Source organism: Aythya ferina (assembly GCF_964211825.1).
Source record: "Aythya ferina genome assembly, chromosome: 14".
In the NCBI taxonomy this organism is placed as follows: Eukaryota; Metazoa; Chordata; class Aves; order Anseriformes; family Anatidae; genus Aythya; species Aythya ferina.
The window spans coordinates 6,234,618-6,257,149 of record NC_140312.1 but is presented as its reverse complement, the minus strand read 5'-3'; the positions used below and the strand labels follow the sequence as shown (position 1 = coordinate 6,257,149).

General features: G+C 46.0%; 1 protein-coding gene and 1 long non-coding RNA gene across 3 annotated transcripts in view; one reads left to right on the top strand and one right to left on the bottom strand.

Annotated features, from left to right (window-relative positions):
- Positions 1–10,154, bottom strand: part of LOC311444474 — a 151,245-nt gene extending 141,091 nt beyond the window's left edge. The window contains exon 1 of the long non-coding RNA XR_014697895.1: positions 10,057–10,154. This is a non-coding gene — a long non-coding RNA (uncharacterized lncRNA). The remainder of the gene's footprint in view (positions 1–10,056) is intronic.
- The window catches only part of GLRA1 (glycine receptor alpha 1), a gene marked incomplete at its 3' end in the record, with an annotated part of 36,578 nt that extends 14,363 nt beyond the window's left edge, over positions 1–22,215 (top strand). The window contains exons 2-9 of one of the 2 annotated variants that reach the window (XM_084535679.1): positions 2,559–2,689; positions 6,119–6,186; positions 13,968–14,191; positions 15,789–15,871; positions 16,843–16,980; positions 17,505–17,719; positions 17,929–18,075; positions 21,925–22,215. In XM_084535679.1, coding sequence (XP_084391805.1) covers positions 2,559–2,689; positions 6,119–6,186; positions 13,968–14,191; positions 15,789–15,871; positions 16,843–16,980; positions 17,505–17,719; positions 17,929–18,075; positions 21,925–22,215 — 1,297 coding nt within the window. Of the gene's footprint in view, positions 1–2,558; positions 2,690–6,118; positions 6,187–13,967; positions 14,192–15,788; positions 15,872–16,842; positions 16,981–17,504; positions 17,720–17,928; positions 18,076–21,900 lie in introns of both variants that reach the window. The other variant, XM_084535678.1, reaches the window with a different exon arrangement.
- Positions 22,216–22,532: the final 317 nt, after the last annotated feature.

Below are 22,532 nucleotides of genomic sequence, written 5' to 3'. Positions count from 1 at the left end.
TTTCTGTGCTCTTCCACCTCATTTTTAAAGTGAATGCCAGGGGAATTGTAGTTTTTAATTATCTTTTTTTGCACTTAAAGCTTATTAGATTTGTATTGCCTCCATCTCCTTCCCACCCCCCACTTTCTCTCTTCCCTACACTTCCTCCAGTCAACAGTTAATGAGAAGAAATCAGCGTATTGCACTATCTGGCATCTTGCTGCTGAAGTGGCAGGAGTCTTTGGTTACCAAGTCATTTGCTGCTTAATTGAAATCTTTTCTCTGGATTCATTGCCATGCAGACACTCTATTGGAATGCAGCATTGGAGCCCAGTATTGATTGCCCTCCCACTCCCAGCTTTCCTATTCTGAGTTTGCAAGTCAATTGCACCGTGTTGTTTTCCTTCAATAAATAAACAAATAAATAACTCACCCACTCCACAACCCCATTTACCCCTTCTTAGAGCAGGGGTAGGATGAGACAAGAAATGCCAGGTGGCTATAGGGAAAACTAGATCCACATTTCATCAGCATGAGCATGCATCAGCTGGTTCTGATAAGGTTCAGGTTGGGAACAGACTGAAGATATAGAGGGTACATGAAATCCTAGCTTTATGTTCTTGCTGGAAATTACCTGGAATTTATCTCCCCTCTGTTGCAGAAATTAAAGATCTCTTTTTTTTTTTTTGCTAAAAAAAAAAAAAAAAAAAAAAAAAGCTAGCAAACACAGCACCCTAATACAGTTGCAGCCTGAAGCCAGCCTGCATTTGTGAGCTTGCAGGGCTGAAAACCAAGGCTTGGCAAGTTGTGACCTGCTAACACCGGCGAGGAGAGTCAATGCAACATGCATTGTCACTGACTCCTGACTTAGAAACTATGGCACTCAAGACCTTTTTAACCCCACCTGCTTTTAAAGTTCCTGGAGAATTCAGTGGTTCAAAACGCTCTTGTCAAGGCCTCATGCAGATGTTTGTCCTGAGTCTCAGCTCAAACTTGCTTTGTATCAATAGATCTGAGAGCTGCAACACATTAATGTTATGCATAGTTACTATACCCAAATTCCTCCTGATGGCTTTTGTGTCGATGCTGAGCACCACACTTCTGAAAGACATGGGGTTTAACTTCTGCAGAGTCTCCCAAGTCAATGAGAAAATTCAAAATTTCTCAAAGTGTTGTTGTCCTGCTGTAAGAGGATTCTATAGCATCATTTGTGACTGTTCAGGCAGCAAAACACCTTGTGCTTGTTGTAAAAATGCTTAAGCCTCTCAGATGCTCAACCACAGCAATTCCTTGTAGTTTCCACACAGCCCTTGTGCTTCTAAAATCAGGAGCTTTGCAGAGGGTGATGCAACAAACCCCACCTCCTCCCAAGTGGCTTTCTTTGCCTGATTACATATTTGCATTGCAAGACTGCCTGGAGGCTCCAGCCAACTTCAGGCTTCTGAAGCCACAAGCAGAGACCGCCCTTATCTCAGGCACCTGGCAAGTCACCTGTGGTGGTTGTTATTGGTGGTTGGTTAGGATGTGTTTTTAATTATTAATTGTTTGCTTGCTAATCTAGGCAATTTTACACCCCAGTTTCACCCTGGGAAGAGATCTGTTTGCATAGAAGCCACATAAACACAGGGCAGGAACTGAACAGTGTCTGTTCCTGTCTTCGAAGTCAAAGCTTCCTTCAATACTGGGAATAAGCACCCGGTACCAGGGGTCACTCATTCCTGCACAGATAGCACCAAGAGAGGCTGCCTAAGCCATGATCACTGCCCTGCAGATCCTGCAGACTCCCACGGACTCAGAAGGCACGGTGCCAACCTTAGTCAGGCTGCTGAAGGAGATGATTTTCATCTTTCGCAGATCAATCAGTAACGCTTCACTTTTTCTGCCCCGTAGGTCAAATAGGTTCCCAAAAGGTTTTGCTTCCTTTTATCTCAGCCCAACATGAGTTCCATTTCAGGATCACACCCCAGACACCTCACAGTCCAGTATTGGTGTGGCTGTATCGAGCTCAGCCCCCTGCATTGCAGGTACCAGCAGCAAGCGCTGGGCTGACCAGCAAACAGGGAGCAAGCTCACATCCATCCTCTACAGTCCCAAACGCTCTGCAGCAGCTATGGCTTCATGTGACATTCATATAAGCCTCAAATTCCAAACTGCTCCAATCCTACCTGCCTTTTCATAGATTAGGCTGGGTAACAAATATGTTCCTTGCTATTTGCGGTGTAATTAAGCAGTAATTGCTGCCCAAAGCTAATCTCAGAGTGTGTTTTTCCTGCAGAACCCAGTGCCAGAGTTCACATTTGTCATTTAGTGGCGTGCCAGGGAGCTGTACCTAAACTCACAGAAGGATTTTCTCCACTCATCGTTTCTCTTCTACTTTGGTGGCAGCTGGGATTCTGCATTCAGAGATGTTTGGGCTGGGCAAACAAATTAGCAGAGACCAGCCTCATTAGGAATCCACATGGGTACCCATCCTGCCTCGCAATGGGAATGAGATGTTGATTGCTCTGTTTCTGGACCCCAAACTCTCCCCAGCATGGGATATGCATTAAAACCTCCTCTTTTTTTTCCTACTCACACAGCCTGGCGGCCTCCAAAGAAGCTGAAGCAGCAGCACGATCTGCCCCCAAACCCATGTCACCTTCTGATTTCTTGGATAAGCTGATGGGGAGGACTTCAGGATACGATGCCAGGATCAGGCCAAATTTCAAAGGTATGGAAAAAAAAAAAAAAAAAAAAACCAACACTGCTTTTGAGGCTGTTTCCTTTTGTGAAGGAAGACTGCATGAATACCTCCCTAATTGTACAAGGAATACAAACAATCCTTATGTTCATATGAAATATGTATAATAATAAGAGATTTGGAACATAGACACCCTGTAGGTGTCTGGAAAGATCTCATTTCCACTCAAACAAAACAACCTCGTACCAACTTTACACACAGCCAGCACTTCTATATCAACCCAGCAAGGGGTCAGGGATGCCTGCTGATCACTGACTGGACTGGCAGGAGCTGAACCTCTCACAGGTTAGGAGGAAAACTTTGATTTTTCCCTTACATCACTGCCCACAGCACCCTCTGCCAATGGGTAACGCACCCTCCTTGCACCCACTGAAGCTCAGAGGAGGCTCTCCCACTAGCTCAGGAAGGAATTCAGTGGGGTGCCAGGAGCAGCTCCAGCCAACCCATCCATGTCCCCTGCAGCAGGGGTCTCCCAGGCTGGGGCTCAGCACCACTCCATCACAGCAGTTTCAGACCCCTTTTCAGCCACTGTGCAGCCCTCTTCAATGCTCATTTCATTCATTTCCTTTGTTTCTTACCACCAAGTCCCCCTAGTCCCTCCCAGAGCCCCTTGCAAGGCTAACACAGGACTCCCAGGAACCATTAATCAGTGACAGCACCTGCCATCCAGCTTTGTGAAACAAGCCCTACACTGGGCTCTTAACCCTAAAGCTGGGGGGAAGCTCATGCCCTAACAATCAACTAGGCAACACAAAACACTGCTGTTTCATCTGGATCACAAAGAGTTAAAAATACCCTGTAAACTGTCCTACTGCTAAATTATGCACACACACAAAAGAAATTAAACTTAAATATTTAATGAAATGTGTACATTATCTTCTTGCTGAAGGCAGCTGTATTGTAATTTTATTCAAGATAATTTAATTTGTTTTATTTCAATGAACTACACCTTCCCCACAGGGCAGTTTTGCTGGCTTAGCCTCCCACACATAAATCAGGCTCCAATTTATATGGGAGGTACAGGAGGTGCATTACAGAGCTTGGGGCTGTAGCTCTCAGAGTACGTCATTGAAATTAACTGGCACTAACTCATAGGGGCATTTTAATCGCTTAGATCTAGATGAAAATAATACCAAAGCCCCCCATGATATTGATTTTGTGGGAGGGGGAGATTAATAAAAAGAAGATTGCAGCTTTTCCACCCTCAGGGCAAGCTGGGTTGTCCCAAGGGTGCCCTGCTCTGAGCCCAGACTCAGCTTCACTCAGCACAGGGGCAGGATGAGCAGGGCCAAAATCTTCCACATGCATTCTTCTCTGATGTGCATGCTGTCAGTCAGGATGTTAGTGCAGAGTTTTTCCTTCTGGGTCCTTTGGGAGGGGAAGCCACATGTACATAGACGACCTATATGGTCCACAGAATGTATAGAAGCATCTTCTTCCTCCTGAGCATTATGGATAGCAGAAACCCACTGCTAAACCCTGACCAAGTGTGAACTTACAGCTGCTGGATCGACTGCAGCACAAGGGCTGATGAGCTCAGATCTCAGTTACATGGATTTGTTAACATTGGGCCTGCCAGCCACGAGCCTGTGGGACAAGAGGGGTAGTGAACAGGGGAGGGGAACAACAAGGCACCATTTTGTACCTGATGTTAGCCCATGCTTGTGTTTACCCGTCTGGAGAAGGAGCTGTGCAGACTGAACAGCCTGGGAGCTGCTGCTGAGCTGGCAAGGGGCTGTCTGGAAGCCGGTCAGACAGAAACCTGCTCAAATTGCCTGGGATTCATACCAAGAAAATGCTGGGCTGTGGAAAGCACTGCTGTAACGGGGCTGCAGCCTTACTCCTACAGAGGATGGGGAAAAAGTTTCAAAAGAGGCCAAAGCAGGAGAGGAGAGAAGGGAAGCTGATAGGAGCAAACCAAGCTCCAAACATCCCCTTAATTTCCAACACAGGAGGAAGATTGCACTGATTGCAGGCACAAGCTTCTCATTAAAGCCCCCCCAAGTATTTCATCTCACAGCAGCTGCCAGACTGCAGATGTGGCCTCAACGGGCAAGCGTCGCTCCCTGAGCATGGCTGAGCCATCAGGCAGCGATTGATATGCAGACACCATCCTGGTCCCCATAAGCATGGAGGAATTATCTAAAAATCCACACTTGCTATTTCCACAGATCTATTTCTTCCCAGAAGCATGTCTCAGGGATGATGTGAGATTAATTCCCCCGGCATTAAAGGGGGACTTCGGTTCCTGGGGCGTCCTTTGCTTTCTGCATCCTTCCCCACCCCATGCTGGGCAGCTTCAGCTCCCTTAGGAGCCCCCAGGGTAGGAGCCCCTTTTGCTTCATTTCGCTTCACCCCTCTGCTCATTAAAGCTCTACAGAAGCCCCACAACTTGTGCAAGTCACTGGCGTGCCAGGCACAGAAGGCCAAATGCTGTCCTGGTTCCAAAAATCTCTCCAGCTTTCTTCTTTGTGCTGCACTGCAGCTCTCAGCATCTGCCTAGGTCCAAATGCAGCATTTCCATCTGAAGTTCACCAGGCAATATTGTTATTTACATTTGCTCATACCAATAATACCAGGCACCAGAACCAAACAGACTGACAGTCCCCAAACCTTCTCTCTAATCAGTCTTTTTATCCTTTAATCCCCACCCACCCCCAACTTCTGCAATCCCATAACTTTTCTAATATGAAGAGGTTAAGCAAAGCTTCAGTGCAAAAGCAAATAAAGTCCCAGAGAGGCACAGTCCAAGATCTGGGATTACTGTCTCCCAAAACATGACAGCCAAAGAACTTCTGAACCCTGGCACTCTCCCTTCCAGCTGAGAGCCTCAGACACAACCATTACCATGTGGGATATTTGTTCCATCACCCAGCTTGATCCCTATGGCACACACTGCCTAGTCATGCACCAGCTCCATAAGGAACCTAGAGTATTAATTCAGACACATTTAGATGCTTTAAACCAGTATTAAAAAAAAAAACAAAAAAAAACACACACCATAGAGCTGTGAATAAGAGAGCCTGTCAGTAGTCTCTTGTTTCTTTCCTGGCTCTTTCCCTCACCATCATGTTCAAGGTGAGTTTGACACCCACACACCAGTGTTGAGATATCTAAAAAAGCTGTCCTTCCTGGCTGTGATCTATCCTTTTTTATCAAAACAGTTTACAGAAGTGGTATATAAACACTCACCCGACCAGGGGACCAGAGGTGAAGCAAGAGTACTGCCTGACGTCAAGCTGGCATCAGACCCAAGGCTAGACTAAGTCGGGTCATCCAGACCTCATTCCCATCCCCAGCCACGCTGTTATCACAGCAGGTTTTAAGATTGCAGAATGGAAATCTTTTGGCTTATGAGCTCACAGTGAAGTACTGTTCCAATCTGTATTTGTCATGCAGGCCCACCAGTGAATGTCAGCTGCAACATTTTCATCAACAGCTTCGGTTCGATTGCAGAAACAACTATGGTAAGTGAAAATCACAGCACAGCTGTTCAGCTACCCCCTCAGCCTCATTGCACTCCCAGAAATGCAACAGCAGCCTCTGCTTTAGTGTGACCAGAGGAAAGTATCTGTGTTCCTGAGTTTACCTCGGGTTTTAGTAAGTTCATGGCCAACACGCAAGATTCACACTGCATGTAGCCACACAGTCTCTATCCATCTGCAACTCTATGAAAATGCTGTAAAGGCAAAGTTTAAAGGTCAGAAAAGGGAACAAATGATTTTTTTTTCCCCTACATACTTGACAAAGGCTCCAAGCTCAGAGACATTTGCAGCTGCTTTGTATTAAGTGCATTTAGATAAGTGTTGATTCAGACCTCTTAAGTGAAGGGAAGCCAGCTGAATTCAAATCCAGTCTGCACCAGATTTCATATTCCCAAAGATCAGAAATGGGTTTTCTGGAAGATGTTAAAAAAAATCATTACCTAACAAAAAAAATAAATCGATATTTGCAAGTTAAGGCCATCTTCAGACAAAATTAGTGAACGTGGCTAAAGGCTGGATCTAATTAGCAGGGCACTAGCAGGAGAGAATCAGGAGAACAGGAGATAATTGCTCTATCTGAAACCTATTAAAGATTGGTTGTGACATGATCAGTGAACAGCAAAGGAAAGCTCTGGAGGTGCAGTGCTTTACCTCCATGCTAATTAGAGATAATCCAGAAATATGGGACTGAATTACTCTGGTAATTTTTTCTAGAAAGCTGTTGAATGAAGGATACAAGATTCCAGCTTCAGGTGTTTTGTGCATTCAGCCAGGATGTTATAGACTTGATGTATGGGTTGCACCCACTGAATTCAATGAGTTACTTGTAATGCACACCACTGTCAGAGTTGATCAGCAGCCATATACCTATGGTTATAAGTCTCTTCTAATGCTACTCCTCATATCTTGCTTCTGGCAGTGCTTGGGGTGGGGGGTATTCAGTTCCAGGAGTAGAAAATAGCTGTGACTCTGTCCAAGCACAAAAATACATTTCATAGTTGGATTGCAGAATTTGTCTGAGTTTATAGATGAGAAGTGCATTTACGGATTCATTTGTATATAGTGTAAAAGAGAAAGAACTAGAACTGAAATACACATCTGTTCCTAATGTACTTTTTTATTGGACACCTCCTATAGCGTTACAGGCAATCCTACAAAAATTCAGCAGAGAAGATCCACAGCCTGCAAAAGAGAGGGGCAGGCCCACAAGGGATCCCTATGCAACACACAGAGCACATTATACAGTGACATGTTTTTCAAAATATGCCCTATACCACAAGATGCATTGTAGGAAGACAGCACAAGATCCCAGTAAGCAGAATGCTCCATAAATATTAGCATAGACTACCACAAGAGCAAGAAATGTAGTTCACCTCCAAGACATGCTACAGGGACTTGCTGTCCTCTCCAGATGCCCCCTATTACATATTCTATCTTTCATTTAAAAAAAGAAATTCCCATGGGAACCCAAGAACAACCTCTAGGCACATTGCTTTGTCTAGAAATACCCAAGCCAGTTCTGACAAGCTACTCCAGATGTCAGGCTGACACAGCATTGCACACAACCTAATATAACGTGCTTCTTTGGGGACTGCGTTTCTGCTTGTAAACGTTGACAAAAGACACAGGCAACACAGATACTGAAGCATTTGAAAAGGAGAACTCAATAAGCAAGAGCAGTCTGTGGGATGGGCTAATTTGGGATTTACTCTGCAGAGAAGCCAGACTCTCTTTGCAGCAGGTCAAAGAGGCATCAGCTCCTCACCAGTCTCTGGGAAGGAAAGGTCCTGTTGTGGAGGAATTTTGACTCTAGAACCTGACTACTTTGAACTGGGACAAGTGATCAAATTATGTTGAAGGAAAAATGTTTGAGTGCAAGAGAAGCAATTCAGCCTTTCACCATAAAGAAGGCGATAGTCCATCTGACCCACAGGACTGATCACCACAATGCTCCACCAGCTGCTTCACTGGTCACAAGGGAGAGAACAGCACTGTGGTGTAAACCACAGCCATTAGGCACACAGCCTGGCCACATTCAGGGCCTAGAGTACTGCAGCATCCTGTAGTTGGTAATTATTTCACTAGTAGCCACAGAAAAAGAGATACAGATTTTTATAGACATGAGTGCAATTAGAGAAGATTTAAAACTATATCTGTAATGGGACTGTTAGTTCATACAGAAGACACCACTGGCATTTGAGTTTACATTGACTGCATCTCACAAATCAGCATAAATCATGAGGTCACCATGCAAAGGACTGGAGAGACTGGAGGTGAAGGTGCACCTACAGCTTGAGTTATCACGGCAGGAACAGTATAAAATACTGCAGGAGAGAATGAAACAAATATTTTGTACAGTCACTGAGGTCTACAGACCTCGGAAAAGAAGGAGAGTTGGTGCTGAGAGAAGGCACAGACCTCGCAGAGCAGGCAGAAAGACGGTATCTCTGCCACGAAAGTTCAAAAGGAGCAAGGCAAGCAGTGGAGGCCTGAAAAGTCTTGCAGGGAGAGGGGCAAAAAATAAACACATCAAATAAAAATAAAAGAGACAGCGATCCACTAAACTGAATTCCCTAAAGCAGAGATGAATTAAGCTGAGGAAAGTCAACTCCTTTCAGCATCCTGCAGAGCTGGAGACCCATCATAAAAGCCTTTAGTGGTGCCCATAATTAGTGGGACAATTATGTTAGATTGTGGCTCCTATAGTACACTCATCAACCTTGCTTGCAGTTAACTCTAAGGACAAGGGAACATGCAGTTGGGAACATCCTTGTGAACCCAGCAAGTGCCTCAAGAGGAGACACTACCAGCTACAGAAGCCAGACAGGTTCAGACAGCCTCCTTCTGTCCCACAGCTTTACTACAAGAGTGCATCCAACAGCAGGGGAATCCAGATGACAAACAGGATGCATACGCTCTACTGGCTTACTTTTATTAAAAAGTTAAACAGAAAACTCACAAACTGTTAAATCCCTGTTCCGCTCTTCAAAAAACACACACACTCTCTCCCCTCAGCCTTATCAGAGTAGGAAACTATAGCAAAGCTACAAATACTTCATTTAAAATGAAATAGAGATCAAGGACCTAGGGAACACAGTCCTGTTCTTTAGTGAATAAACTGAATCTTCTAGTATGAGACAATGCTAGGATTATCTGATCACTTCATCTAACAAACCCCTGCTATAACAAAACTCTTGGAATAAAGCAATGCCCTTGATCTCTCTTCCTGTGGAAGCTCAGATTTGTTTATTGATATCTAGCTAGCTCAGGCAGCTAGGAGTATTTTGTATACAGCAAAGGAGGAATATTCTTGAATATCATCACCTAAAGTTGCCAGGAACTCAGTGCTCAAGGTGACCTGTCCCAGTGTCATATTTTTAAAGGACTCACAAGCAGCAAACAAGTCTAAGATAAAGAATTACAAAGCTACTAATACAGGCTCCCTCAGACACAGGGCATATATATAAATTCATCCCCACTGATTTCATGCTATTGTAATCCCAGCTGAAAAGAACAAACCAAATGTAACCTTCCAGACAGCTGCAGCACAGCCACGTTCGCTCTCCCAGCATCTCCTAAGGACAGGAGAAGCTAGAGTCTGCAACTGTCCAAATACAAAATACTTGCTTAGAGATATCTGTATGAGATTTTTCCAATCAGATAACAAACCATTCCTGCAAAACAGACTGAGCAATTCACTGCAGCCTCACAAGCCACAGAGCAGCAAGCAGCAGACATAACTGATGCAGTGTACAGGTCATGCATTTAATACAGGGCCTGCTCACCCCAAGGTCAGCAGAAGACATGAATACCAGAACCCAAAGCCTGCAACAAAGGACCCCAAGCACCTACCTTCCTCACACAGCATGCTTCCTCCCCAGGGCAATAGCAGCCTGCATGACTGGCCTCAAATAGGCAGACTAGCTACAGCTGAGGTGAGGTTACATTACATTACATTAACCCTAACGAGGGCTGCTCTTGCATGTGTCTGTAATCAGTTGCTTGTAACACTCCTCGGTGGGGTGATAGCCTGTGCCCAAGCCAGGAATTAAAAGTAAAAGCCTTTGTTTAATCTCTTTCTAAAGAGTCAACTCATTGTGAATGCAGGCCCTTGTGCTCTGCCACCCAGGTGGGATCCCCACCTGAGGGAGCCCACTCTCTGCTTTCTTTCTTCCATCAGCAAAATGTGAAGGCTTTCACCCCCTTTTCAGTGCAAAGGCAGCTCTGAGAGAACCCCTGAGGCAGGGACTGAAGCCTTTTGGGCTTCCTGACAGCCTCTGTCCACTTTCTTCACAGTCCTACCCCGGTTTGCCACTGCTTTCATCACCACTGCTCATCAGGTGCCAAGGCCGTGGTGTCTTGGGACAGAGAGATCTCAAATGGTCTTCCATTTCCTTGGCTCCTCATGAGGCCACTACGCAGAATTTCAGTTCAGCATTATCAAATTGAACACTTTGATCATTTCAATTATTTTCTTCCTGCCCTGTGTCATTTCCCCCTTGGGAGCAAAAGGTCTTTGTGCCAAATTGCAAAGCTCCTGAATGGCACCACAGCACGGGCTTGCCGCTTGCCGCTCCCCAGCCAGCCAGAGGAGCAGGCTGCATGAGATAATCAATGCCTGGATGTGATCAGCACACAAATGAGGAGCTCAAGTGATAAGAAGGAAATGGAGAAAGATTTTTTTTATATTTTTGCTGAGTTAGCAGACCCAGTACTTTTTTTTTTCTTTTTTCCTTGAGAGTTCACATCAGAATTGCTCTGTTCTGTCCATCATCTAGCACTAACCACGGCCTTCTTGGTGATGCTAATTAAGATCTCCTACAACTGTATCCAGAAGAAACACTACAAGACTCCAGGTAGCCTACAAATGAGTGTTATTCAGCTCATTGCCTCTCAGCTTGCCTGCAGTACCTAGGCACAAAGCTTTCAACACATAGGATCCTTCAGCTAGCCCAGAAATCTGCAGCCCCTGCTTTTGGCTATGCCATGGCCATAGACATGACACATTTGTTCTCCAGGCCTTGCGGCAGCTCCTCAGGCACTGTCACGTCCAGTTTGCAATCACAGTCCCTTTTTTCACATTTCTGTTCAGATTAGCCTAATCTAATGGAGGCAGGTTGCTGCTCGTGGTGGCAAGTTGTTGCTCAAGCCCTGTCCCTGCCCACCTCCCCTTCCCATCTGCCCTCATATAACAGGTGTGAGGCTCTAGAACATGACAGTCACATCAACGACGTAGATGAAAGCCCATCCCAGTTGGAAGGGAAGGCAACCTACCCCTCGCATTGCTACAGCTTCTGTCAAAAATGAAAGAAGGGTTATCATCAGGGGGGGACTGCCTTCTGAAAGGGACAGAGGGCTCAATATGCCGTCCAGACCCAACCCACAGGGAAGTCTGCCGCCTCCCTGGGGCTTGGGTGAGAGGGAAAGAGATAAAACCAGGCCTGCCAGTGACAAGCTAAGGGATGGCACGCTAGAATCAGAGGGACTGTGTGCTAGTGAGGCCCTTCGGTCTGCTCCACAAGGTGCTGCATGCAATGAGATGCATTTGAAGTGCTTCTACACAAAAACACACAGTATGAGGAATAAAATGAGTAAATTTCCTCTTGCAGCAAAGCTTGCCTGCAGTATCACAGACCATTGTGGAGAGATTGGCTCCATTCCCCACCTTCCAACACTCCATCAGGCTGAGAACACTTCTGGGCAGCTACCACTGAAGTTTCTTCCAAACATGAGTTTAATTTGTGTTGTACATGACATAAGCCCCCATCTAGAGCTGACCTGCTAGCATCCAGCTTAGTTGTAGCTGAATAAGCAAAACAACCTTTTGCTTTCTACCTATTAGGTCAGTGACACTTATTTCCCCTGACTGCAATGACTGCAGATCTTTACACACAGACAAGGGAGAACTGAAAGTATATGAGTTGTTCCAGGAGCTGCTGTGTGCCAATGGGAAGTGGAGATTCTGTGTTTGTGGAGTGTTTTCCTCTGTCAGGTTTGCGTGATTGCACTAAGACCCTCTATCCTAGCTGTCTGCAGCTATTTACATTTTCTGCAAACTCATTATCTGGAGGGGACGGAGATGAACTATTAAGTCAGAGGGACCCACTAGGACTCATGAAGGTGACATCTGGAATATCAGCAGAAGGAGAGAGTGTTGCAACTCTTTTTCATGTTCAGAAGTCTGCTCCTTTTAGCGTCAAGTCCTTGGTCCATTTGCTGTTGTCATAATCACAAATGTCATTAGCAGCTTCTCTACTCCAAGGATGCAGATGGCACTAAGTGGCCTGAAAAAAAAGAAATAAATAAAAATGTAGAACGTAAGCTATGAACTACCCTGACCAAAACCATGAAGCATCCAAGACACAATCCTCTCCTGACCCTCCAGTGTGACCGGACCACGAAAGAGTCATGTCCTCGCAGACAGAGGCTGTAGGTTCCTAGCCAAGTGAGCACTTGAGGCAGCAGTGTCAGACTGTCCTCCAAATGAACTCTTCCACTCCAGAGCCTTGTGTTCTCCAGATGGAAAGAACAGATCTGATGGTGGAGTCAGGGGGAGTCCTTCAGAGATGCCAAGTATTGTCTCACTGAAGAAAGTTCCTAGTGCCTGCAGCAGGTATTAGTTACTGGCAAGCACATCAGAGTCCCTCCATTACCTGTCACTTAATAAAAGTCTTCAAAGTACATCAGTGTTAGAAAGGCACCAGAGAAACCCTTAATCATGATAGTAACTATAAATTTGGGCCAGGGCAGTGGAATTGGTTTATTATGTGCTGCTTTTTAGACACAGCTTGCCTCTATACTTAGTAATGTCCATTAATTTATGGACGTGGAGCTTTTATCCCTCTCCTGATAGCTGCCATGTCCTTTCCCCATTTAGATTTGCTGGCTAACTTTCCTATGTACAATTCAGCAGAAAAGAGGCATGCAGGTCACCCTGGGAGAACAGGAACTATCTTTAATTGTCCAGGAGAGCATCCGGAACATTTGGGCTAGACCTCAGCAGCCAGTCTTGGCCAGGAGAGCTCAGGGGAGCTGTAAGAGACAAGGTTATGAAGCAGATGTCATTTTGTGTGGTGCTGGGGGGCTGTCTACAATTAAAGATGTCTAGCCTACAAAATCTGTAGCATTTATGACACATTGACTTTGGAGAGGGGAAAACAGAACACCTGCTTATGGTTAGGATAGGAGACTCTATGCACATCCCTTCTGTGTTCATACTCTCATTAAGGACATCTGGTCCCATCAGCTCAGCTGAATTACCCTTACATTAGTGCACACACAGGTCTCTCTTCTGTGTCACTGTGCCTTTTATTTTTTTTTCAAGTCTGAAGGAACCATAAATAGTCAGAAAATGGGATGGTTCAACACTGAAGGGAAGCTGGCTTCCATGTCCCTTTCCCCTCAATTCTCTGCCACAGCTGTCTTGCTGATAGCAGCCCTTACGACATCTGCAACTGAGCGTTGCTTCTCCAGCCCCAGGGTTTGGACTAGAGGTCTTGACACTTCACACACAGCTGAAGATTGCTGTGATGGAAGGATGCAAAGACAGACAACTGCATGTGCTATAAGATAGCTGTAAGCTACAGGGCTAAAAATAACAGCTCCTTGAGAAATAATGCCAAGAAGGCCTGCCATAACTTGGGAACATGGGTTTAGATGTTTGGTTTTGAGAGCAATTTTAGCACATGCCCGCCATTTCTCAGCAATTTCAACCTGCCCTGAGCACTGACTGTGTTTCTTTGCTCCCTGCTTACACCATGCAGGATTACCGGGTGAACATCTTCTTGCGACAGCAGTGGAATGACCCACGGCTGGCGTACAACGAATACCCTGATGATTCCCTGGACCTGGACCCTTCCATGTTGGACTCCATCTGGAAGCCTGACTTGTTCTTTGCTAACGAGAAAGGAGCCCACTTCCACGAGATCACCACAGACAACAAGCTGCTGAGGATCTCCAGAAATGGAAACGTCCTCTACAGCATCAGGTGAGGTGACTGACTGGGGAGGGCTCCACCAAATGGAAGAGGGTAGAGCTGAGATCCTGCTGTATATGCCTAAAATGAGCAAGCAGAGACTTTGAGCATGCCACTGGATAAAAGGAATTGAATTGTATTTTTTTAGTTGGGAGAGCATTCTATTAACAGTGTTATAGCCATGTGGTGGAAAGGGACCTCTGGAGGTCCTCCTGCTGGGGCTATGATTATGTGCAATAGTCAAACCTTAGTTAAGGCTCTCACAAGAAGGTGGACTTTGTCTCATGGACCCAAAGATTAGCAGCCTTAGCACTAAATTCGCCCAAAAACACCCTCAAGGATTTTGCTCCCTGATCCCTTCTGAGCACACACTTGTCCAGCACGTGTGTGCTGTCCATCTCACGGCATAGCTGCAGCCACAGCCACCCCTGTGTCACATCTGGCAGATATTTAACATGAATTCTTCCCAAGGGGCTTGTTTAAAGACATAATTGAAGGCTTATCTCTCTGATTGATCTGAAATGGAGTCCCCTGCCAAAGATGCATTGAGAAAAACAAAGCGGACAAAAGCTAGTGGTGGTTCTTTCCTGCTCAGGTGCTAGTTTAAATACAGAAAATGCAGTTGCTTTCATAAAAAGAACATTTGAACAGGTCAATTCTGTCTTCTTTTACAACATCTTCTGTCACAACATGCCCTGTAGGTCTGATAGAAAAATTCAATTCCTGTCCCCCAGGAAATTCTGCTATTTCTAGATGAAGGCAAAAAGCTGAAAAATCTAAACACTCTAGCAAACAGCATTTTCAGCATTATCAAACCAAATAACACAGGTCTAGCTATCTGAATCAAATCATTTAATATCAGCTTATAGAACCAAACAAACAATTTGAGCACAGATCATCAAATAGGGCAGCACAGCAACATACCACAGGAAATGCAGCCAGGACCTAGTGGAAAATGGAGCTTGAAAGGCAAAACTAAAGGTCTCATGAGGTACAGCAGGAATTCAGGAAGATACAGAGATTCATACTGACTTACCAAAGGGCATTTTCCTTGCATAAAATCCCACCAAAGTCTCCGTTTTTCCCCACAGAAACCTGTGAACTTGACCAAGCTTTTTTTTTTTTGCTTTTTGTTTTTTTTTTTTTTTTCCTGACACAGAAATGTTCTGTTCAAAGATTTCCAAACAGTCCAAACAGTCCCAGTCTCTAGAAATGTATCTGGGGGGTCCATAGGATAAGTCTGGGCTTGCTGTTAATCCAGACTGTTTTGAGCCTGAGGCAAGAAATGAAGACAGAAGCAGCAAAACTGTTTGATGTGGGAGCTCTCTGTTCTGCACTGTCCAAAGCAGTATTACAATGAAACAGCACCTGCAGCAGGCAACTCAGATGGAAATTATTTCACAGACCCAAATTCTTTGCGTTTCTTTCCAACACCATGTGCGAAAGGTCAGGCAGGTAAGGGGTAGATAATCAGTCATTTCCTCCAGCATTCCAGTGTGTCTTGGGCAAGGTACCAGCCTGTATGCAATGTTGGGTGTCTGAGAGGGTTTGCCCCTTTATCAGTACCCCAGACTGTTTGGCACTCCCGTGTGCTCTCTTATCTCCTCAGGATCACGCTGACTCTGGCCTGCCCCATGGACCTGAAGAACTTCCCCATGGATGTACAGACGTGCATCATGCAGTTAGAAAGCTGTGAGTCCTGCACGTCTCCATCTCAAAGAGGAGACAACGTGTTTCCCCTCTCCCTCTCCTTTGCCATCTCCCTCCCTAGCTGCAACTCCTTCCCAGTTCAGCCTTCACTGGGCTCTCCCAGCATGGAAGAGAGCAGAGGATGGACAGCTGGGACAGGCTTGCTCTACTGTGTGTGCCTGGGGCACCTCTCTCCCAGCCTTGTTTCTCCTGCTCCTCCCTGCTGGCACATCCTCTGCAACCCCCATACAATCCTCTGCATCTACATCTTCGGCCAACGCCAGCAATAATGTTTGCCATCAGAGACAGAAAGCTCTTAGAACAAATGAGGGCAAAGTGAGTTCAGATGTCACCAAAACAAGAACCAGCCTCTAAACTGCTTCAAGCCAGTGCGTGGTTAGAGACCCCCCCTCAGGGGTTCATCACACTTTGCCCCATCCCAAGAAGTATTTGCTCAGGATTTTCCATTCATTCAGCACGTGACATTTCCTAGAGAAGCTAAACCTCAGAAGGTCCCGTGATAGAAGCCCTGGCATGCTTGTATTTACATTGGCCTTTCACTTTGGAGGAGAAAGGTGAAAGTGCTCTCAGCTGCAAATGGGATGTTTTTCTCTAGCTGAACATTTGCCCCTTGTACATGCTGCTTATCCCAAAGGAGGGAAAGACAATGAATAACTTCATCCAGATAAAGAGGTCAGGTTTGAAAACATAAACAGCTCAAACAGCTCATTCCAAGTAAAAATGACAGATTATTCACTGAACACCATCAGTGCCCCAGCACAGGTCATTGCCCTAGCTTTTACCACATGTATAAGCAGTTCTGCTTCAACCTAAATCCCACCCATTACAGCATTGCTTGGGAACACCAGGTTCAGCCCCTGCCTCCAAGCATAACTCTCTTCTACAAATCTGTCCCTTCCCATGTCAGTATTTAGTATTTATTTCACATGCTCTTTGTTCCATCCTCTCAACAGTTGGCTACACAATGAATGATCTAATATTTGAGTGGCAAGAAAAAGGAGCTGTGCAAGTTGCTGATGGGCTGACATTGCCTCAGTTTATCCTCAAAGAAGAAAAAGACTTGAGATACTGCACAAAGCACTACAACACAGGTCAGTACTCTTCACCCTTAGCCCCTACACTCATCAAAGATGAATTCAAGACCATGCATGTGCCAGAATTTCTTGCTAGGTCTGATGGCAGTCTGGTGACGTAAGCCTTGTTCAACCCAGCCAGGAACAACATAACTAGAAACACACATAGATACGTTACCAGTAAATATATACATATATAGACAATAAAAAGCTAATAGACACAAATATTGGAACCATCTTATCCCCATAACATCTGCATCAGTTCAAGGGAGTTTGGCTTGGACCTTTTTTCCCTCCGTCTTCCTTTGTCTTTGATGCAGGGGAGCAGGTGAAATTTAACTGACAAAGGACATACTGCCACGAGCTTTCTTTGCTATGTTGATGTATGTGCATGTTTCAGAACTGGTCAAATGATGTTTATGTCCTCATCTCATAAGATTCTGGTTTTAGGCAGTGTGAGGAAAGTGCCCAGACAACAGCTGAATCCAAGAGGCTCACCGTACCTTCCCAGTAAGTTTACATTTACCTCCTGTCATTCTCAGGCAAATTCACCTGTATAGAAGCTCGTTTCCACCTGGAGCGGCAGATGGGCTATTATTTGATCCAGATGTACATCCCCAGCCTCCTTATTGTCATCCTGTCCTGGATCTCCTTCTGGATCAACATGGATGCTGCACCAGCTCGAGTTGGCCTGGGGATCACCACGGTGCTCACTATGACCACTCAGAGCTCTGGCTCCCGAGCATCACTGCCCAAGGTAAGGAACACACTTAACTTAACTGAGAGCAAAACAATCACACTCTAGGGACAGAATATGTGTAAGCCACAACACAAATCCTCCTGCTCAACGCAAGAGGTATTCTGCTGCTATTGGACTAAGACCTGGAAGTAACATGAAAAATGACAAACAAAAAGGCATTTGGATGAACATGCCATCACATCCCCCTCTCTCCCTCTGACTCCTAGGTGTCCTACGTGAAGGCCATAGACATCTGGATGGCCGTGTGCTTGCTGTTTGTGTTCTCTGCACTTCTAGAGTATGCTGCCGTCAACTTTGTGTCCCGGCAGCACAAAGAGCTGCTCAGGTTCAGAAGGAAGAGGAGGCATCACAAGGTAATACATAAGGCGTGAAGGACATGGCTGGAAGCTGTCCCAGCAGAACATCACTACATGGTCAGCTGGCCAGGGAAGTCCTCAGTACATGGTCAGATAGTAAGGAGAGTCATGCATCGAAAAGCAGGGCAAACTCGATGAATTGTGTCTCTTTTAACAGTCTGCTGACCACAGGGGTCTAGCAAGCTGGTTTTTGTTAGCTAGCCAAGCATTTTGAGCCAAAAGGGTTGTTCTCATCAGAACAATTTTCATACAGAGAGATGTTCTGGTCTGAGTTCTCCTCTTCAGAAGACACAGTGAGGGCTTGGGGGGAGGCAGGCAGGGAGCTGGGAGGGATGTCTGTCAGAGAACGGCATCCCCCTGAAAGTCAGCCTACATTAGCCCGGAGGTAAGTGACACCTCTTTTGTTTCTATCATCTCTGTGTTCAAAAGCATCTGCTGCTCAGACTGACTGCAAATTCCTCTCAGAAGGAATTCCTCTCACAGCCTTAGCCTCGCTCCATGCTCATTGCCATGACTGATGCCAACCTGAGCATGCACATGTCACATAGATTGCACCCCCTGCAGCCTGGACTCCACTAGCTTTTAGGCTGAGGCGCCACAGCTGAGATCACATCTCAAAGGATGCACTAGAAGGAAGCATGAAGGTGATTGTGATCAATTAACAAGTGCCCTTAATTAACTAGCAGAATCAGGTGGCAGTATCAGTTTTTATCACCAGGTCTGACACTGCCCTCAAGCTAGCATGAAACAACAGTATAGTTTTTAGAAAGAAACACTGAAAATTGAGCTGAGGAGGATCTGAGGATAGCTCCTAGGAGATCATCAGGGTTGAAGCTACCCTGCCTAAAATATTTCTTATAAACGTTTGTCTAGCCCATGCTTTAGAGAGCCCCCTTGGTACCATCCCACACAGAGACCACTCGATCCAGAACTTCTCGGCCTCAGCTATGAGAAACCCTTCCCAGGGTATAACACATCACAGAGCAGTTCACAATGCCTGCCTGGAGAACTAGCAGCATTCCAGGAGGCAGCATTGGTTAAAGGGCAGGGTCTCAGCATGCCTGATTCCCTGGCTTTTTGTAGATTTGTCTCTGACAGCAAAACACGAGATGACTGTTCACTTTTCCTTAGTCCATCCAGGACATGGAACAGAGTATTGCATAAATGTGAGGGAAAAGAAGTAACAGATGGGACCATGAGCACCTGTTAATTTTTTCAGAACAGAGTGAGACCCTGCCATCACATAATCAACTGGGGCTATTTTTGCTCAGAAGACGTGTCCTGATTAATAGAACCGAAGCTAAAACCACTCAACCTGTGTGCCTCATAGTGCTTTTATCCCTTTATTCAGATTTAAGCATCCTCTCTGAAGACGTGCTGTTGTATGCAGATAACTCTGGACTAGTGTTGATAAAACAATAAGGAGGAAAAAAAAAAAAAAAAAAAGGAAAAAAAAAAACAAACAACACAACACTAATATACCGATGAGTTTAAAAGATATTTGCCAAAGATGTTCCATTGAACACAAGGCTGTTATTACAATCCCTGCCTAATCTCACAGCAATTTTAATTGGAACAAAGCATAAACAAAAACACTTGAAAAAGCAAAATGAACAAGGTTTGCAGGCTCATCAGAAAGCTAGGAGCTGACTGCAAATATACAAATGGATTAGTACAGCTGCCAGAGAACCTAATTGCTCTGTCCCAATGTCCTGATGTGTCTGGGTAGCTCTGCCTGGTTCAGACGTGACGTGTGAGGCTGAAAACAAATGATACGTTGCAGTGATCCGTCTTAGTTGAAGAAGCTGGGTCAAGGACTATCCCAGACTCACATTAATAGGCCTACCCAAACCAAAACCTACTAGCTGTTCTTCACAGCTCAGCACCCCAGACCATGTGTCACAGTCTGGCGGTAGTACAATGAGCAGTCTGGCACTAACACAAGTGAATCCAGATACATCTGTTTCTTGCTTTCCTGAGAGTTAGATGCAAGATGCTAGCTCATTCTTGTCAGAAAGACTCTTTTTTTCCTCTCTAAAAATAAAAATAATAATTAAAAAAGCTAATAGCTAAATATATATTTATTAAAAAAAAAAAAAATATTGGCTAAATAGCTGCTGCCAGGGTTTGGTTGGTCCTTTCTACCTCTTACCTCCTTCTGCCTGGAAAGAGAAGGAGAAATAGATCAGAAAGTCTGACTAGACAACTCTCTCTTTGAGTGTTTGAGTGTTTTTTGGAGAGCCAGGCCAAGGATGCCAGCCCAGCCTGGCTAGTGATGTGGAAGCTCTCCTGATAGTGACTGAAAGCTCTCCCTGATTCCCCAGGGCCGAGTGCTGCCAGGCACTGCTGCCACCCCCAGCACTGCAGGAAGAGGAGCAGCAGCCCAGGGCCTCCTGCATCCACCCCGTGCCACCAGCCAGAGATGCATGGGGTGCTGGCAGCAGGGGGACAAGGTACCCTTTCCCCCACCAGCAGTGCTGCAGGTTGTGGCCACCTGGCAATGCCTGCATCACCCATCAACAGCTAATCAGGATTTTAACTAAAAAAAAAAAAAAAAAGAAAAATCTCTCTAGGAGAGCCAAAAGAACAGTTTCTGTGAACCTTGACTCCCAGCTTGCAGTTTCTTTCTTAGGTCCGATGGTCCCCAGGAGCAGCTGGGTCCTAATTTGGGGTGCCTCAGTGTCCCCAGGCAGTGCACCTCCTGGCAGAGTGCCCCTGGGAGGCAGCAGTGGTTAAGGATTGTCTCAGACACGAGGAATGAGAGAAGTGGTCACAGCCAGAGGAGGGAACTACTTAAAGGCCTGCACAAATTGTCTTAGCCAGGTTTCTGAAACAAATACGCCTGCTGCTAGGTCATACAGCTCAACAGCTTGCCTCGAAATTAAAAAAAAAAAAAAAGCAAGCTTGATTTTGTTTGGGTTCTTTATTTTTGCTTAGATAACACCTCTTCCCTCTGCTTCCCCTCCCCAGAGCGAGCACAGTCCATCCATCCCACGCAGCTACCCACTCGGTACAGGGGCCATCCAGAAAAGACACTCTGCAAAGAAATAAGGATGGGAAATTTCCCCGTGATTCCATAATTGCATCCTTGTGTGCAAGAGAGTAGGGCTGCAAGGCCTCTGCCAAGAAAAACAGTAACAACACTTGCTTTGAGATTGGCAAATAAAGGATTTTTTCTGCTCGTTAATTGGAATTAGCACAAGGAGCTGTGTCTTAGCATTGGCACACGGAAGGGACACTTCTGCCGCTCACCTGGCAGAGGGATGATGGGGCAGGGGCTGAGGGGCTCGAGGATATCCCGCAGGCAGGCGAGCTGAGGGCTGGCCCCGTGCTGCCTGCAGAGGTCTTTTCCTGGACAGGCCGTGCCGCCCGCACGTCCATGTAACTCTGTAGGAAGCCTCCTGGTGTGGCTTTGACTGCTTTGAGTTCCATGGAGCCCCCTCCTTCTGGGCGAGCTGAACCCCACAGGCAAAGCAAAGAAGGTGCTGCTAGGGGCAGGGGGAGGGAGGGCCAGAAGCAAAACAGGGGATGCAGCTGGAAAAAAGAAACGTGGTGCCGTAAAACCGTTCGAGTGTGTCAAAGATACCAAGGAGGCTGGAGTCCTTCTGCTCTCCACGGGGTGCCTGGATCCCCTGCTTTGCCTCTGCGCATCACCCAGCTGGCACCCCTCTATAAGGCTGACCTCCCAGGAGCAGAGGGTTGGGGTTGGTCCACCAGTGCCAAGACTGGGGTTCGCCGGAGGATTCTCTCCCTCGAGAGCAGGGCGCTGCCAGTGGAGAGCCTTATAGCAAGGGTGCACTGTCTATATCTCATTTTAAGTAGAGTCCCATGCTCAACCTGTTTCAGGAGGACGAAGCCGGCGAAGGCAGGTTCAACTTCACCGCCTACGGGATGGGGCCGGCGTGCCTGCAAGCCAAGGACGGCATCTCCGTCAAGGGCGCCAACAACAACAACACGGCCAACCCCGTCCCCCCGCCGTCCCGCTCCCCCGAGGAGATGCGGAAGCTCTTCATTCAGCGAGCCAAGAAGATCGACAAGATCTCGCGCATCGGTTTCCCCATGGCGTTCCTCATCTTCAACATTTTCTACTGGATCATCTACAAGATCGTCCGCAGGGAGGACGTGCACAACCAGTGAGGGAAGGGGAGCAGCTGGGAGGGAGAGAGCAATCCTTTATATATGTGCAATAGCAATGCAGCAATGCATGAATTTAAGAATGTGGCAATATCTACTAAAAAAAAAAAAAAAAAAGGGAGGGGTGGGGGGCTGGGAGGGACTTTTAATCATGGGAAGTGAGGATAACGGGCACAGGGAGGAGAAAAAAAAGCTCTTGATCTGGGGAGTGCAAGGGCAGGGGTTAGTTTTACAGCATAGGAAGGTTTGGATTGCTCCAGCTGCAATCCAAGCAGTGTAATATATTAATATATATTCATGCTTAATTATAATGCAAAGAG